The sequence below is a fragment of the Babylonia areolata genome, chromosome 34, assembly GCF_041734735.1.
Source record: "Babylonia areolata isolate BAREFJ2019XMU chromosome 34, ASM4173473v1, whole genome shotgun sequence".
Taxonomy (NCBI): Eukaryota; Metazoa; Mollusca; class Gastropoda; order Neogastropoda; family Buccinidae; genus Babylonia; species Babylonia areolata.
Genome location: NC_134909.1, coordinates 562578 through 582577, shown reverse-complemented (window position 1 = coordinate 582577; position 20000 = coordinate 562578). Strand labels below are relative to the sequence as shown.

General features: G+C 41.2%; 2 protein-coding genes and 1 long non-coding RNA gene across 4 annotated transcripts in view; 2 read left to right on the top strand and 1 right to left on the bottom strand.

The window, feature by feature from the left end:
• LOC143277353 (uncharacterized) overlaps positions 1-20000 on the top strand; it is a 610653-nt gene that overhangs the window by 254796 nt on the left and 335857 nt on the right. The window lies entirely within an intron of this gene.
• The window catches only part of LOC143277316 (uncharacterized), a 273528-nt gene that overhangs the window by 221698 nt on the left and 31830 nt on the right, over positions 1-20000 (top strand). The window lies entirely within an intron of this gene.
• LOC143277309 (uncharacterized) overlaps positions 1-20000 on the bottom strand; it is a 64471-nt gene that overhangs the window by 22873 nt on the left and 21598 nt on the right. The window contains exons 2-6 of the mRNA XM_076582090.1: positions 16353-16518; positions 14622-15052; positions 8756-8914; positions 6583-6782; positions 3310-3544 (exon numbers count right to left, since the gene is read on the bottom strand). Coding sequence (XP_076438205.1) covers positions 3310-3544; positions 6583-6782; positions 8756-8914; positions 14622-15052; positions 16353-16518 — 1191 coding nt within the window. The remainder of the gene's footprint in view (positions 1-3309; positions 3545-6582; positions 6783-8755; positions 8915-14621; positions 15053-16352; positions 16519-20000) is intronic.

The window sequence follows — 20000 nt, the reverse complement described above, 5'->3', positions numbered from 1 at the left end:
GATTTGGATACAGCCTCTTCGGTAAATATGATACATTGAAATGTGGTTAAATCATTTGTTCAACAATTGAACTGACAATTGAACTGACACAGAAATAAAACTGTTTTTAGTTCTGAGAGTTTCAAGAGTCCTGTCTTTCAGAAGGTAAAAGTCCATGGCTGTTGTGATTTGAGATGACTTGAGCTTTCTGTCTGACTCGCTGTTTGAAGAGAACAGTTAGTCTGTCTCTTTCCTGCAATCATGCTGCAGACATTATCTGTCTTGTTCATCACATTCTTACAGTTCATACCTTCAGCTTCTATCCAAACACACTGATGAGAACGTTAACACTGATTCAATCAAATATATGTAAAAACTGTGTAGTACTTTATCACTGACACTGAGTCTTCTGGGATTTTGACACTGAGACTTACTCGTTTGCGCTAAGTCAAGAATGACGTAAAAATGTATAAGCTTTTGAAAAGGCAACTGAAACTGAAAGATGACAAATTTTAGATATTTACATTTTCAAAGCATGAAATCTTTTTTTCACTACAGCCTCATTTCTGTCTCTGCATATGTATGCATGACATATGTGGGCTGTGTTTTCACTTACTGGGTGTAGTTTTATCCACATGAGCCTCTCTCTCTCTCTCTCTCTCTCTCTCTCTCTCTCTTTGTACCAATAGTAAGGAATGTGTGTATGTATTTATACAAAGCTTTTAAAAGACGCACCATTATGCTTAGCTGATTTAAGTAACTGTTTTTGTAATGTCTTCTGTCAGTATATTACTGTTTCAATGAGTTACTCTGAAAATATGTGTGAATTATTCATAAATACTGTACCCCCTTCAGAAGGGGCCATGGCCTATACTGATTAAACTATTCGAGTTCGAGTTCGAGTTCGAGTTCTCTCTCTCTTTGTGTGTGTGTGTGTGTGTGTGTGTGTGTGTGTGTGTGTGTGTGTGTGTGTGTGTGTGTGTGGTAAATTTCAAATCATTTTTCGCCTTGCCCTGAAGGCAAGTAAATGTGATTACGCATGAAATGTTAATTCCACTTTCATTATGAAAATAATTCATTATCGTCATCTCTCTCTACCCCCCCCCCCCCCCTCTCTCTCTATCTCTCTCCTCTTCCCCCCTCTCTCTCTCCACTCTCTCTGTCTCTGTCTCCCCCATCTCTCTCTCTCTCTCTCTCTCTCTCTCTCTCTCTCTCCCCCTGGTAGTCTGATTTTTGGTAACTTAGAGATAAATCCCCAAAAAGCTTCTTTAACATATTTGATTTCCAGGATTAGCCTCTTCTAACACACGTTTCAGTAGTTTGGGGCTGACAGGAGATCATTTACTTGACATTTAACATCTGCTGAACGTAAGCGTACTTGTGTTTTGAGAAACTGGTCGATATCCGTTATGTAATCAGACACTGAATCAGATGTATGAAACACTGGATACAGCTCATCAGAATGGAAGATAGCCATATTGCAAAGAAAACCTACACAATGATTTATCTTCTTCGTTGCAATGGCAGAAACAGAACATAACTGAGTGTCCGATAAATGTTACACGTTTTTTAGATATGGTTTTGGTTATATGTGGGAGAATCAAGGTGTGGGCTGTGTATCAATCTTTGAGCCAAAATTGTTTGATTGTTACGTGCGAGACTTATATTCTGTGCCTGTATCAAAGGACAGGTTTAAGCCGTGTGACATCCCGAAATACTTCTAATTAAAAATCCAATTTCAGAAAACATTTAACCAGAATCAGACTGAGGGTGTCCCAACTGAAACCTCGCCAGTTATGAAGCTCCAAGAAAGGAGAAAAACGAGTTGTCCGTTTTGCCCTGAAGTGGACGAATCCAAACTGCATTACTAATTTTCATCTTGGTTTGTGCACGATATATAACACTGTGTGAATCGAACACCCCTCCCCCCGGGCCCCCTCCCCGACAAAAAACCATTGTCCAAATACTTTCAGATTTATATTGCTATGTTTGGACCCTATAATGTAGTTGTCACTTGCATTGTTTTCTTAATAGATTGTTTGTTCATCAAAAGCATTTACTTTCAGAAATAGGACGATCTACCATGACGAGTGTACCTTACTTGTTGCTGTCAACATATTCACGTCTTTCCCAGCACACCTTTGCGCGTTTCATGACGCGTGCCATGAACGCCATGTGCACGAAATCCCTGTTCTTTTTTCGGCACTGTGTGTCACTTGCAGTTGTGAGCATCCTTGATCGGCCAGTTGTAAACGCTGTCGTATTATCCTCCCCAACATCCACCCCCCCCCCCCCAAACCCCCGCCGCCCTGTCTGTCTGTTGTTGTCAGTGTATGATTGTACCTCCTCCCCTCTCGCTATTCCACACCCACACTTAACATCCATGTTTTGTGCTTTTGTGTGTCCCCCTCCCCCACATCCCTAGTGTACATGACCACAATGACTTCCCCCCCCCCACATCCCTACTGTACATGACCACAATGACTCCCCCCCCCCCCCACATCCCTACTGTACATGACCACAATGACTTCCCCCTCCCCCACATCCCTACTGTACATGACCACAATGACTTCCCCCTCCCCCACATCCCTACTGTACATGACCACAATGACTTCCCCCTCCCCCACATCCCTACTGTACATGACCACAATGACTTCCCCCTCCCCCACATCCCTACTGGACATGACCACAATGACTTCCCCCTCCCCACATCCCTACTGTACATGACCACAATGACTCCCCCCCCCCCCCCACATCCCTACTGTACATGACCACAATGACTTCCCCCTCCCCCACATCCCTACTGGACATGACCACAATGACTTCCATTTCCTCCTCCTCCCCCCCCCCCCTCTCTCTCTCTCTCTATCTCTCAATCACGCACTCACTTTCACATTCGCACGCACACGTGTGCTCGCACCAACACACATACACATACAGACACTGAACACTACCTCTACACGTGTGTGCACACACACAAACTCGGACACACAGACAGACACAGTCAGACAGACAGATAAACAGACAAACACACACACACACAGAGTCACACAGACACAGACAGACACAGTCACACACACACACACACACGCACACACACACACACATACACACACAGAGTCACACACACACACACACACACACACACACACACACAGAGTCACACACACACACACACACACACACACACACACACACACACACACACACACACACACACACACACACACACACACACACACACACACACACACGCACACACCCCACTACCCCGTCCCCAATCCCCCCTCTGCTCTGTCCCCTCCACAACACCCCACCCAACACACTTACCTTCAGTAGCCACTCCATGGCCTTCAACACTAACAGGATAGTTTTCCCCGTACCCGGGGGTCCATACAGGTAGACGATGGGGTCGTCACGGTTCAGGACGTCCACCTGGTCAGGGTACAGAGACAGGGCCGACCACCGAAGCCCTGCCTCCGCTACAGCCTCGGCGTGCGTGCGTACCACTCTGCGAGGGGGCGTGACTGTGGGCACCTCGATAGTTGTTGCCGGCCCGCAGAATCTGGTGGAGGTGAATGGTGATGGAGGTGGTGGTTGTAAAGATGATGATGACGATGATGATGACAACGAGGGTGATGGTGATGATGATGATGTGATGGTGATGATGATGATGACGACGACAATGGTAGTGGTGGTGATGACGGTGATGAGAACAATGACGAGGATAACAACACTGGTAACGGCGGTGTGGTGTGGTGGTGACCATGACGACAACGACGACTCTGAGGTTGGTGATGATGATGGCGGTGGTAATGATAACGATGAAGACGATGACCACGCCGTGAAGATGTTTATGATAACGATTGACGATGACGACGACGACAACCACAATGGTGATTGTTATGATAACGACTGACGACGCCGTTGATTATTCAAGGCGTAGTGGTCTAGTGGTTGACTGGAGCCAAGAGAAATGAGGCATCAACAACCTGTTTCGATTTCTGCACGATTTTATTTTCTCCGTTGGATTACGGGTGACCCGATAGATATATATTGTGACCATACCACCAAGTTGTTTTCGTTCACTAATGATACCAATTGTAAATAACAAGTGTAAGAGGCCTGTTTTGTTGTTGCAACTAAGATGAATTACATGCAGAGCTATCAGCATTGAACTCTGTCGACCTCTGTTCTTTAGTTCCTCGCTGGATGTGGTCTGTTATACCTTTTTCGTCCACTGTGTCGGACCAGGTTGCTATAAGTAAGCTATATCTTTATAGCAACCAACTGTAGTTTGTACATTACACTGGTCAGTCTGGTTAGTCTTCTGTTACTGTGTTGTCCTTTTGTGAAAAAAAAGACAAGCACTCAGAAAAAGGGTGCATTGCTGTGATGCCTTTCTGTCCTGAACAGATCCACCCCGAGTTTAACACAGAAAAAGGGTGCATTGCTGTGATGCCTTTCTGTCCTGAACAGATCCACCTCGAGTTTAACACAGAAAAAGGGTGCATTGTTGTGATGCCTTTCTGTCCTGAACAGATCCACCCCGAGTTTAACACAGAAAAAGGGTGCATTGCTGTGATGCCTTTCTGTCCTGAACAGATCCACCCTGAGTTTAACACAGAAAAAGGGTGCATTGTTGTGATGCCTTTCTGTCCTGAACAGATCCACCCCGAGTTTAACACAGAAAAAGGGTGCATTGTTGTGATGCCTTTCTGTCCTGAACAGATCCACCCCGAGTTTAACACAGAAAAAGGGTGCATTGTTGTGATGCCTTTCTGTCCTGAACAGATCCACCCTGAGTTTAACACAGAAAAAGGGTGCATTGTTGTGATGCCTTTCTGTCCTGAACAGATCCACCCCAAGTTTTACACTAAAATCGCAGGTGTCGACAAAACAACACAACTCGGTACAACGCGACACCGACATAAAACTCGGTGACAACTCTGGTGAACTGAAAGTCGTCGGGACCACCGAGTTTTTCATGTCTTATAACTCAGTATACTTAAACATTTTCTGATATCGAACATCATAACGGTTGTTTACAGTATCATTGGTGTTCATTGATATCGATATATTCTAACTTGTCTTTTAACTCAACAGAAACTGAAACTGTCTCACTGCTTCCTTTCGCTTCTTTTTTTTTTCTTTCTCTTAGTTAAAAATCCATTCCATTTTTCAATGAGTCAACTAAATATTCTCGCAAACCACACACACACACACACACACACACACACACACACACACACACACACACCTTTTGTCTATTCACAGCAGAACTTATGGCTATATCAACGGGTCTCTAAATCGTTTAATTAATCTTCCCATCCAAATATTTCAGGTACTATTTGGAGTTGGTTCTGAATCTGTATTACAAACATGAAACATTAAATCCTTTCATTTGAAAACAAGATAAGTATTCGTTACCGAAATACGCCATGTAATTCTTTTTTTCTTTTTCTTTTTTTATCATTCGTGGTAGAAAAAAATAAATTTTATTGGATCGCTTTTCACGAAGGAATCATGGGAAATGAGCGGCGCAATGAACATTCACAATGCTATAGAAATTCACATTCCATTTTCGATACAAGGCTATTCTGTACGGGAGAAAACCAGCAGGAACTATGTCAATAAACTGAAAATGGGGTCCGACACTGCCAGAGACAGTGCTAACTATAACTCACGCAAAATTGATCGCATGACTTATTTCTAAAACGAAAGGACGATACAGCAACAGAAGGCTAACCAGTCTAATGTACAAACTACAACCAGAAGCTACAAAAACATCGTTTACTCCTAAAGTAGCGACTTTCATATGTGGAATGATGGCCTAGAGGTAACGTGTCCGCCTACGAAGCGAGAGAATCTGAGCGCGCTGGTTCAAATCACGGTTCAGCCGCCGATATTTTCTCCCCCTCCACTAGACCTTGAGTGGTGGTCTGGATGCTAGTCATTCGGATGAGACGGTAAACCGAGGTCCCGTGTGCAGCGTGCACTTAGCGCACGTAAAAGAACCCACGGCAACAAAAGGGTTGTTCCTGGCAAAATTCTGTAGAAAAATCCACTTCCATAGGAAAAATAAATAAAACTGCACGCAGGAAAAATACTGAAAAATGGGTGGCGCTGTAGTGTGGCGACGCGCTCTCCCTGGGGAGAGCAGCCCGAATCTCACACAGAGAAATCTGTTGTGATAAAAAGAAATACAAAATACAAAATACATTTGTGTTAATGCAATAACACCCAAGCATATCATCTATGAATGTGAACAGCTGAAAACATTTTTGCCTCATTCATTTACAAATTCCGCAGTTCCATCTGATTCCACTGGAAATGTTTTGTATGACAATCAAACTCATGTTTGAAAAAGTTCAGAGATTAATTAGGAGCCCCACTGGCTCTCTGTTGTGATGTTACTGGTTGATTAGTTAGTTAGTTTTTTGTTCATACCTTTATTGGGCGCACAGTGAGGAAGGAGAAACAGGGAAAGTAGTGATGACGTTAGGTATGGGTGGGGTGGGGAAAGGGGATGGATGTTCGTTTAAAATCACAATTATTGTAGACAGACATTAAACCAAAGAACGAACGAACCTCCACACTTACCTGGCCAGAAAATCGTCGTACTGAGAGTCTGTCATCATGAAAACAGGTCTGGTCAAAGCACGACACCGCCACTTCCTCAGCTCCTTCAGTACTGCCTCCGACAGCTCCCAGTGCTGTCCACGTGGAGAAAGGCTGTCCGACAGCAGACAGTGAGACAGCGCTGTCTCCAAGTCAGGGACCCCAACACACCTACACAGCTCCTGTAGGAGAAAAAAGGAAGGGTTTGGAGCTGATAATCTGTGACTGTTCTGATAAAACAGTACACTTGCATGACTTGAAAACAAGAAACAGCCAGGAATGTGTATGTGTGTGCGCGCATACAAACGCACTTACATACACAAGGGACAATCACACATACGCACACACACGCACACACACACACACGCACGCATCCACATGCACGCCTGCAGACACACACACATGTACAAACACACGCACACACACGCACGCCCCCCCCCCCCTCCCCCCCGCGCTCCCCCCCCCCCAACACACAAACCCGGAACCCCCTCTCCCCCACACACGGATAGACAGTGATGCACAAATACAGATACGCACACTCATGTGCTTCAAGATCGAGATCAAAATTCAATGTCCTGACGCCCCTGTTGGAGTACAGAAAGCATGATAACTAAGACCGTATTGATGTAGGTAACGTTGACTATGAAACAAAAAATGTAAAGTGGTATCAATCCTGCGTATAATTATATGATTCAGGCGATATTGCACATCTCAATGATGTGACGTAAACTGAGTTTTCCGGTAGTGCACAGCTACACGTGTCGGAACGGAGAGACACAGGATGAAGACAGGTGTCCTAGTGCACAGCTACACGTGTCGGAACGGAGAGACAGGATGAAGACAGGTGTCCTAGTGCACAGCTACACGTGTCGGAACGGAGAGACAGGATGAAGACAGGTGTCCTAGTGCACAGCTACACGTGTCGGAACGGAGAGACACAGGATGAAGACAGGTGTCCTAGTGCACAGCTACACGTGTCGGAACGGAGAGACACTGGATGAAGACAGGTGTCCTAGTGCACAGCTACACGTGTCGGAACGGAGAGACACAGGATGAAGACAGGTGTCCTAGTGCACAGCTACACGTGTCGGAACGGAGAGACACTGGATGAAGACAGGTGTCCTAGTGCACAGCTACACGTGTCGGAACGGAGAGACAGGATGAACACAGGTGTCCTAGTGCACAGCTACACGTGTCGGAACGGAGAGACATAGGATGAAGACAGGTGTCCAAGGAGGAAAAACAATCCTATTCCGAGTGATGCGACTAACAGGGTAGCGGCCTGACACAATCATTGCCACATGCTGGCACTGTGTTCCTCCCATGAATTTGTTGGCCAGAAACACCACCAAAGTTGTCACTGTCCAAGAACGTGCTGAGATTGTCACCTGAGCTTTGGCCACAGGTTCCATGCTGAAGAGAAAAATATCAGGAATTTGGACCATATAGACGTCCATAAAATGTGGTCACTGTTTAACCTGACAGAAATGGCAGAGTTTAAATCTGCTGTCAATTCATTTTATCATATCTTTTTTGTTTGTTTTGTTTTTAACGGCAGCACCACAACCCCGTGTGACATAGGGAAGTGACTTCCCCAAATGGTCAATGTTTGTTCGGTTTTCATTTTAATTCATTCCACCTCCCATACTTCGTAAAATGAAGAAGATTTCATTCATGCATGCATACGCGTGCGCGCGCGCAGTGTCTTTGTGTGTGTGTGTGTGTGTGTGTGTGTGTGTGTGTGTGTGTGTGTGTGTGTGTGTGCATTTGTCTCTGTGTGTGTGTGTGTGTGTGTGTGTGTGTGTGTGTGTGTGTGTTGGTTGTGTGTGCGTGTGCGTGTGCGTGTGTGTGTGTGTGTTTGTGTGAGTTGTGCCGGTGCGCGCCTGCGTTGAATTTGTACACTAATGTCAGCGTGCACATTTTTTTTTCGATCTGTTTATATTCATTTATCTATATATGCCTATCATCGTTATCACTATTTAGTTTTGGTTTTTCATGTTATTGGTATCATTTTCAGTGTCAGGTCAGATAGATATATCTGCTACTGGTAACCTGGATCCCAGTGTGTGTGTGTGTGTGTGTGTGTGTGTGTGTGTGTGTGTGTGTGTGTGCGAAGCACGGGAGCGTGTCATGACCACCACCTATTTACACTCACACTTGCAGCAACTTGGTGAGTGGCCATGGCTTGTCGAAGCTGTTGGATAGACACGTTGGGCAGCATCAGAACCTTGGTCACGGTCACTGGAGGGAGGTCCGACACCAGATGCTTAAGTACCCTCTCTCCTTTCTCCAGCTGCTTCAAGGCTTTCTGAACCTGGTTACCGCCAAGGACAACGTTAACTGCAGCAGCTGCCACAGCCACAGTAGGAAACTGGTAACAGTGGCAGGGAAAACCAAACATTAAAGATATAACGTGATAACACCTACAGTGGCAACAAGTAATGCATCGAAAACAATATCAATTATGGTAACAAGGCCATGAAAAATGACCACTGGATCCGACACTGAATAGTAGAAGAAGAACAAGAACAAGAACAAGAAGAATCAATGGCGTTCTTGAACGGCAGAATGGTTTGTGTTGTGAAATTCGTTCTGGAGCTTGTGCACACACACACATTACTACTACTGCTACTACCAATACAACTACTATTACTACTGCTGCTGCACACACAAACACAAACACACACATACACACAGATACACACGCACGCACACACAGATACACATGCATGCGCACACACGTACACACGCACGCACGTACACATGCATACATGCATCTGTGCACTTTGATTCATCTGTCTGTCCCCGTCTTTGTCTTTGTTCTGTATCTTTCTCTTGAAAAGTGTAACGACGTCACAAAAGAACCCTCATCCTTACTCGTGGAGTACGTAACTTTGGGTTAAAAAAAAAAAAAAAAAAATCAGCCGCCGTGGCGAAGTGGTTAGCGTCGCGGATTGACGGCTTGGAGGACGCGGGTTCGAATCCCAGCGGAGGTGGGTTTTTCGGCCCGTGGCTGGCTCCTACCCAGAGTTGAGTGTGCTGTGGGCTTAAATGGGGAGACTGGGACCACACAGTCGAGTGTCATCCACTTCAAGGATGCGCCTTTGGGTGTGTTGCTCTAATTACTTGACCAACACTGCAAGTGTCTGTATCTCTCGGGCCTGGTTAATGCCGGGATATCATTATGACAGGAAGCGTAGAGTACAGCCTTGTCACGCAGTCCCAAACCAAAATGGACCTCCACAGCAACATCGTCATCATCATCGTCATCCTCCCCCTCCTTCATTGTCATCAATATAAACAAAATAGTCTCAAAGTCTGTGGCCTTTCATGCCCTACTCTCATGGTGACCTCAGTTTCGATACCCCTCCACTTCCGTGCTTGGGGTGAGTCCTGTCAATGTCGTCGGTGTTGGCAGATTCATGGGTGGCTGTGGTTTGAGGGGCATGGTGGCGGTCTCCACTCTGGAGGGGATGCTCACTCAGTCTGGCTCCGCGACTAAGCCATTATTGTCGTTAGTAGGGGGCTTAGTAGGTGGTGTCCTAAGTACGTTAAAACAGAACAGGCACCACTGAACACCACCGAAGTGACTCAGCAGCAGTGCAGGGTCTCCTCTGGTGTGTGGCCTCCTGGCAACCTAACATCGATGGTTTCCTGTGGACTGCCGACGCTGGAACTACAACGGACGAACCCGGGTGTGGCCGTGTATGGGGGAATCTAAATGAGCGGCGTGGGAGTAATGCCACTGAAAGGGTGCAGATGATGGGGCAGCAAAAAATAAATAAATAAATAAAAAAGAAAAAAAGTTTAACGACGTCACGAACGAACCCTCATCCTTACTCGTGGAGTACGTAACTTTGGGTTAAGCACAAAGAAAAGTGTAACGATGTCACGAAAAAACCCTCATCCTTACTGGTGGAGTACGTAACTTTGTTTTAAGCAAAAAAAAAAAGAATAGAAAAGTTTAACGACGTCACGAAAGAACCCTCATCCTTACTCATGGAGTACGTAACCTTGGGTTAAGCACAAAGAAAAGTGTAACGACGTCACGAAAGAACCCTCATCCTTACTCGTGGAATACGTAACTTTGGGTTAAGCACAAAGAAAAGTGTAACGACGTCACGAAAGAACCCTCATCCTTACTCGTGGAGTACGTAACTTTGGGGTAAGCATGGAGAAAAGTGTAACGACGTCATGAAAGAACCCTCATCCTTACTCGTGGAGTACGTAACTTTGGGTTAAACATGGAGAAAAGTGTAACGACGTCACGAAAGAACCCTCATCCTTACTCTAGGAGTACGTATTTGGACTGACCTTTCTCAATGGTGTATGTAATGGTGACCTTGTAGGTCGTTTCACATACATTTCTGATTCAGGATCCAGTGTCAATGATTATTTCATAGCATCTGCTAATCTTTTCGAATCCTTATTTGAGAAAGTAACTCTACAGGTAACAGAAAGATTTGAATCTGATCACTTACCTCTTGCATTGTATGTTAAGAATCATTCTTTAAGGCAATGTGATGATAATTTTATTAATGACATGAATCTTCTTATAATTAAATATTGTTGGAAGTCTGTTTATTTTCACTGTTTCTCCTTTTCTATGAATTCAACTGAAGTACAAGAGAAGTTGTATGTAGCAGAAAACCTTATTCACGTTGGTGTAAATAAAGCTTTGGATATGTTCAATCAGACTGTTAAAGAACAAGCTGAGTTTATGAAAAAGCGGGTATTTTTTAATAAAAAAAAAAAAAGTTGTAGATAATAATTGGTTTGATCATGAATGGAGAGACGCCGGGTACGAAGATTATTGAGGGCATATAGGAAAGCTCTGGATAAAGATGATCGCATTTTATTTTGTTTTGCTAGACATGAGTATAAAAATTTAAACAAGAGAAAAAAGAAAGAATATAATAACTCATTACTAAATGAACTTTTGGATTCTGTTAAAAGTCAGAAGGGGTTCTGGGACACAATGCATAAAATTTCAAAAAAGAAAACGCAACCTTTAAATGATATTTCCATTCAGGAATGGTTTAATCATTTTAAAAATGTGTTAGAAATTAATGAAGAAGAGGAGGTAGTTGATAATATGTATGTGGAAAATGAAAGAGAAGATGACAGAGAAAATATTGTATTGGACAGACCTATATCTCATGAAGAAGTAATTCTTGCTATTAGTCCGGATGGGATGATTAGTGAGTTTTTCAAAAATGGAGGGGATAATACTGTTAACTTTTTAGTAAAGCTTTTTTAATTTTTTGTTTGATACTGGGGTTTATCCAAAAAATTGGACAGAATCCATAATAAATAAATTACAGAGGTATTTCTTTGTGTGATGTAAGTAGTAAATTATATAGTTCCATTATTAATACTAGACTACAAGAATGGATAATTGAGAAAAACATAACTGGAGAACACCAGGCAGGATTTAAACAGGGCTATTCAACAATTGATCACATATTTACTCTAATGGCTGCAGTACAGAAACAGTTTGCAAACAATAAAAAGTTGTATGTAGCATTTGTGGACTTTGAAAAGGCCTTTGACTCCATTTCAAGAAAACTTTTATGACCTATTTTATTAAAGAATGGAATCAGTGGTAAGTTACATTGTTGTGTGAAAAGCATGTACAATGAAGTGAAAGCAAGAGTGAGAGCTGAGGCAACATTATCTGATTGTGTTAATTGCATTCGTGGGGTTAAACAAAGGGATGTTTGTAGCCCGGTCTTGTTTTCACTTTTTATTAATGAACTTGCTTTGGAAATAATGCAGTATGGTCAACATGGAGTTACTTTTGATTTGATTGAATTGTTTGTTCTACTTTTTGCTGATGATATGATTTTGTTATCTACAACAACAGTGGGTTTACAGCGACAGATGAACAGTTTATATGCTGCAGCACGTAACTTACAGTTAAAAGTAAATATGGATAAAACAAGTATTGTTGTGTTCCGTAAAGGAGGATATTTAGCAAGAAACGAAAGATGGTCATATGGAAATGAAAGAATTACCGTTGTAAATGCATATAAGTATCTTGGAATTTATTTTTCTACAAAACTTAGTTTCAGTTTTGCATGTCAAGATATAGCAAACAAGAGAGGCAAGGCCTTCAAGACTCACTTGTGATACACTTTTTAAAAAAAAAATCCAAGCTTTTTATGTATTGAGTATAATTTCAAAATGTAATGTTTAAGATGAGAAAGATCAGTTTAAAGCAAATTAACTCCCCTAGCATTAATTACAGAGTAATTTCCCTTTTTTACTATCTGCACCAAAATGTTTGCAAAATAAATAAAACTTCCATGCTTAGCAAACGAAGTTCCTGTTTGAAGAAAAAATGATAATAATGACTGCTCTAGTTGTTGGGTCAGAATATCAGATCAAAGTGCCAAGTTTAGAGAATACAAAAAATATAAATATAACAGTAAATGCAGTTTGCATATAATTAGGCTTCAATTTTATTTTTTGTGTGCCCATCCCAGAGGTGCAATATTGTTTTAAACAAGATGACTGGAAAGAACTGAATTTTTCCTATTTTTATGCCAAATTTGGTGTCAACTGACAAAGTAGTTGCAGAGAAAATGTCAATGTTAAAGTTTACCACGGACACACAGATAGACAGACAGACAGACAGACAGACAGACAGACAGACAGACACACACACACACACACACACACACACACACACACACACACACACACACACACACACACACAACCGAACACCGGGTTAAAACATAGACTCACTTTGTTTACACAAGTGAGTCAATAAAGCAAAGAAAGCAGTTATTTGGATACTTCACATCTTGTATAAGCTTGGTTGTAATTCGTTTGGTATTTTTGTCAGGTTTTTTGATGCTCAAGTCCAGCCAATACTGCAGTATGGTGCAGAAATATGGGCCTTGGAAAAGAGTGAACAAATAGAAAAAGTACACTTGTTTGCAATGAAACGATTTTTGAATGTGGACATTCGAACGCCAAATGATCTTGTGTATGGGGAGCTAGAGAGATATCCAATTTATTTAAACTCGTACACTGAATGCATTAAGTATTGGTTGAAAGTTAAAAGAATGAACGAAAACAGGCTACCGTTCAAAGCTTATCGGATGTTGTATTCCTTAGATAATAATGGCAAAAAAACATGGGCAACGTGTGTTCGTCAGTGCTTAAATTCTTATGGTTATTCTTTTGTGTGGGATTATCAGGGTGTTGAAGATATTGCAGGTTTTATAAAGTGTTTTAGACAGCGAATAGTTGATTGTAGGTGGCAAGATTGGCATGACCATATGGAAACTAGCGATAGATTTGCACAGTTTAGAATCTTTAAAACATCGCAGGGGCCTGAACCATATATTGGGATGGAAATAAACAGATATGTAAAAAGTGCACTGACAAAATTTAGATTTGGTGTTTCAAACATTGCTGTTCACAGTTTCAGATACTGTAGTAGGAGTGAATATGTATATATGTGTCGATTTTGCAACATGGGTAGGGAAGATGAATTGCATGTTTTGTTGTGTTGCCCTGCTTTGCTTACCCAACAAAACTTGGCCATATATTTATATGAGGCATTGAAGAGACTTCGAATTGTTATTTTGTGAATGTTGTTGAGTATTGTATTAGCTACTTTTGGTTGATTTGTGATGTTGGTTTATCGTGTCAAGTCATTTTCCTTATTTATGTTCTTGTATGACCCCCTTCAGAAAGGGGCTTTGGCCTTAATCTGAATAAAACATCGTTATCGTTATCGTTACGTAACTTTGGGTTAAGCACAAAGAAAAGTGTAACGACGTCACGAAAGAACCCTCCTCCTTACTCGTGGAGTACGTAACTTTGGATTAAGCACAAAGAAAAGTGTAACGACGTCACGAAAGAACCCTCATCCTTACTCGTGGAGTACGTAACTTTGGGTTAAGCATGGAGAAAAGTGTAACGACGTCACGAAAGAACCCTCATCCTTACTCGTGGAGTACGTAACTTTGGGTAAAGCATGGAGAAAAGCAAGCTTCACTCACCTTCTTTACAATGGCAGAGTCACATGCGTTTCCTGTCACCCCTACGGACTTCACCTCCCCGCAGATAAGGCCATACTCTTTGCTGATAATGAGGACATCAAAGTCTCCATCTGGGACAGGATGACCCATGCCGTACACGTTGGGAAGCAGAGCACGGGCCGCAGCAGACACTGAATATACCTGGTTGTCAAGATATCTTCTGAACCCCAGTTCGGACAGAACCATAAAAACGTCTTTCTGTTCTTTGGTCACGACATCGAGACAGTGGAGAACTCGTGTCATCGCTTCATCATCGCGAACGTCGCTGTCCAGCACAGGCGTAACGCTGGAGGGGGTGGATGGAGGTTGAGTCCAGAGTCTTCCAGCCACGGGCTGAGGTGTTTGGAGAGGTGTTGCCGATGAGGTAGCCGGGTACATGGGTGGACTGCCACCTGAGTCACGACAGTCATGAATACCATTTGAGGGCTTGTTTCAGTCTCACGTTGCAGGTCAAACAACCTTTTCCTCCTTCCATGATCTTTTCTTGCCAGTGACAGAATACAGTGAAATTGCTGGTTTCCGACGCGCTCTCGCATCAATGCGTGGGTGTGTGCGTGTTCGCGCGCGCGCGCGTGTGTGTGGCCGTGATTGTGCACGAGCGCACGTACGTGTGCGTGTTGGTGTCCCTGCTGAAATATGATAATATCTTAGTACTCGCTTTGTATGCGGTGTTTGCTTCTTCTTCATGCTTTTCTTGTGAACCATCTGAGTATTGTGCTTTACTATCTTTAAACTATTCACTTTGCATTACCGATATTTTCATTCTCTCTCTCTCTCTCTCTCTCTCTCTCTCGTGTACACCTAAACATCTGATATACGGTGAAACTGATAGATATCCGATATGTATCAACTCTGCTGTTCACTGCATTCATTATTGGTTTGTTATTATAAATGGAAGAGTTTCGGTTTCCTTGCAAAGGCTGTAAAATGTTACAAGAATTACATGCAAGGGGAAGAAGAATTGTGTTCCTGATGAGCGTAATTGTTTGAACATGGGTTTGGTGAAGTATGGATAAACCAGGGTATAGTGTCAATGCATAGATTACTGTTTTTCGCCAACGATGAATTGATTGCAGATGGCAAAAATGGCACGAACGTATTCAGGATAATGATAGATGCAGTACATATAGAACATATAGAACACCTATGAAGTAAAACCTTATCTTTTGTCTACTATGGATACACATTTGAAATACATAACAACTAGATTTCGATTTGGTATATCTGATTTAAATGTACATCATTACAGATACAGAAAATCTGATGTCAGCAATTTGATTTGTCAATCGTGTAAAGAATTAAAGGAAGACGAGTTGCATTTTGTCTTGTGTTGTCCAGCACTCAGTGATATAAGACAAAAGTTTGTTGCTTAAAAATATGACCCAAATCCATGTGCATTTAAGTTCAGTCATCCATTAGAGATAGTGATGTTCGGAATTTACAGTTTTCTTGTACAATGCATTTAAATTTAGTGATAATGCGTTGTCTTATTGATTCATTTGTTTCACATGTATGTAAGACATTTGATATAACTGTGATTTGGTGCTGTGGCCTATCAATGAATAAATCATTCTCATTCTCTCTCTCTCTCTCTCTCTCTCTCTCTCTCTGTGTCGTTCTCTCCTATCACTGATAAAATCCCAAGAAGATTATGATAAATTATGAGTCAAACAAACAAACAAATCATCTTACTGGGTGGTTGGTCGGAGGCGGGTTGGCGCTCCAGCACACTCTCTCCCCCCACCGTGGTGACGCCGAAGGGGACCCGGTTAAACCGGATCGGAGGGAGAAATAGTGTTCTGGAGCCCCTATCTGGGTACCACTCCTTGACATTGTCCTTCCAGAGGTCCAAGGCTGCCTGCAGATGTCAGTTTGTTGTCAGACTCTCTTGCTCTCTCTGACTTTACTGAGGAGTGGAGCTCTCAGCCAGCATTTGCCAGTGAGTGCTGTGTTTCATAATCTGTCACTAAGACGGTGTCTTGGTACGTTAACCACTCCTTCACATTCACAAAGGGGTAAAAGTAATAAACAGCGCGCCTGTGTGTGCGTGTGTGTGTGTGTGATAGAAAGAGAGAGAGAGAGTGTGTGTGTGAGAGAGAGAGAGAGAGAGTGTGTGTGAGAGAGAGAGAGAAAGAGAGAGAGGGAGAGAGAGAGAGAGATAGAGAGTGTGTGTGTGAGAGAGAGAGAGAGAGAGAGAGAGAATGAATGAATGAATGGTTTATTCATTTATAGGCCATTGCCCCTTATGAAAGGGTGTCACAATTTCTTCATAAACATTGCATCGTGCATTGAAAAATGACATTCGTTCAGATAATATAAATATAACATACCTTAATTTTAAGTGATATTTATGTCCTCACCTTAGTAATACATAATACACATCATGAAACATATTGTATTCAAATGACATTTATACACTTAAATGATATATGATATACGCTAAATGGTAACTCTTACATGCGTAGCTAATGACACTCAGTTACGTTATACACATCGTCCGTATGTAGTCGTTACTGGATACACTAAGACATAAGAACAGATCGGAGCTTAAACGATTTATACAGATAAATTGATAGGTTTCTAATAGTTTGTTCATGCGCTGATGCCATAAGTAACGACAGTCTAAACTGACTTGGGAACTTAAAATATTTCAATGGTATGTACTGTACTCTTAAATTATACAAGACAGGGCAGGACAGAACAAAATGCACCTCATTTTCTTTCTCCATCTGGCAAAGTGGACATAATAAGTCAGCCTCGTTCTGCATTCTATAACGATAACTATGTTCAGCAATGTCGGAAATGCCCAGTCTGAATCTTGTCATTGTATACCTTAAATATCTATCTAGATTCATTAGTAAATATGTTTTGATATCAGGTATAGTACAAAAAGTTCTGTAAACATTAAATCTTTCACTATTTTTTACATGAAAGTCCCATTCTTGCCATCTACACAGAATTAACCTTTCCTTGAAAACCCGAAGAAACTCATCAATCCCTTCCACACCTTGGTTAAGCCATACATAACCAAAACCAAACATGCACAACTTAGAACGTATGTTAGTAGCCCAGTTTGTTTTACCACGTGCATCAAGATCGAATAACATTTTGTAGGCTTTGTGAGGTAATCTAGACTCATGCATTCTTACTAATTTTAGCCAGTATTTAATGCACTTCATAACTGAATTTATATAAATAGGATACCTGTTTGTTTCTCCATATACAAAATCATTAGGTGTTCGTGTTTCTACACCCAAATATCTTTTTAATGCAAATAAATGAACCTTTTCACAATTAAATGCTGCTCTGTCAAGTCCCCATATCTCAGCACCATACTGTACTATTGGTTGAATTTGTGAGTCAAACAATTTCAAATAAGTATTTAAAGAATTACATTTTAACTTTGATAACTTTTGCAATATGCATAATAGAGCATTTTTTGCTCTGCTACAAAGATTGTTACAGGCTGCCACAAAACTCAGTCTAGTAGAGAAGTAAATTCCTAAGTATTTATATGCATTAATAACTGGCATAACAATACCATTATATGTCCACCTTTCCCTAGCGGCTAAATACCCCCCTTTCCTAAATACAATGATATTACTTTTATCCATGTTTACTTTCAAGTGTAGAGCTGAAGCTGCATGATATAGACTATTAAGCTGTGTTTGTAAACCAATAATAGTTTCTGATAATAAAGCAACATCATCAGCTAATAATAATATAAACAGTTCAAAATAATTAGGTATAAACATAGCACCATGCCTACCCTCTCTGATCACTTCTAATGCTAATTCATTAATGAATAATGAAAACAGAACAGGACTGCAGACATCACCTTGTTTGACACCGCGGGTACAATTAATATAGTCTGTTAGCTTAGCACCACATCTAATTCTGGTTTTAACATTGGTATACATACTATAAATACAACGAAAAATCTTACCTCTGATACCGTTTTTCAAAAGAATAGGCCACAATAAATTTCTCTCAATGGAGTCAAATGCTTTTTCGAAGTCAATAAAGGCAACATATAATTTGCGATTAAAAGAGAATTGTTTTTGTACAAGTGCCATCAACGTAAACATATGATCAACAGTCGAGTAACCCCTTTTAAATCCTGCTTGATATTCACCCGTCAGATTATACTCATTTATGAATTCTTGAAGTCTGTTATTTATAATCGTACTATACATTTTGCTACTTATATCACACAATGAGATACCTCGGTAATTACTTGGGTTATTTAAATCACCCTTTTTAAACAAAGGGATTACAACAGAATCTGTCCAGTTTTCTGGAAAAATACCCTTATCAAATAATGCATTGAAAAGCTTTACGAAAAAATCAGCCACTACATCCCCAACATATTTCAACATTTCCCCGATAATTTCATCTGGTCCTGCAGCTTTACCATTTTTTAAATTTCTGATAACAAGTAAAACTTCTTCTTTGGATATTGGTCGGTTCATGGAACTAATGTCCACAACACTATTATCATTATGGTTTTGATCATTTTCATCTTCAATTATAAAGCTTTCATTTGCAGAAGTCTGTAATTCAAGTAAACATTTGAAATGTCTAAACCAGTCATCAACCGTTAAATCGTTTCGAACTTGTTTTCTTTTAAATGAAATTTTATGTACAGTTTCCCAAAATTCTCTTTGATTATTTACTGCACATATAAGTTTATCAAGTAACAAATCATTATATTCCTTTTCTTTTCTTTTAATCAGATTTTTATACTCTCTTCTTGCCACGCAGTAGGCATCACCATCAGTTTTGTCTTTGGTACGATTAAAAGTCCTCAGTAATCTTCTAGCTTTCAACTTGCTTACTCTGCATTCCCTATCATACCAGTCATTATGTTTATCATGCATTGTTAGATTAATTTTCTTTTTCATACATTCTGCATGCACCTTAAGGCAATCATTAAACATGTTCAATGCAGCATTACAATCATAATCTATCAAATATGTTGCACGATCTAGTACTAGTAGTGTTTCATCAGAACTCATTGCCTGAGTGTAAGTACCATGTAAATTACTATTCCACATAAACTTTTCAGTAATCTGGTTTCCATCCAATGTGTGCATACATGTAGCATTTACTCTGTCTCCAAATCTTAAATATAGTTCAATGGGTTGGTGATCTGATTCTATTCTTTCTGTTACTATCAATTTGCAAGTGGAAAAAACAATCAGAAACAAATCCATAGACATCAGAAAATAATCATTGACACTATTACCTGTTTCTGATATGTAAGTATACTGACCTTCAGTATCTCCATTGCATATACCATTCATAATGCATAAATTAAGTGCAGTACACATATTTAAC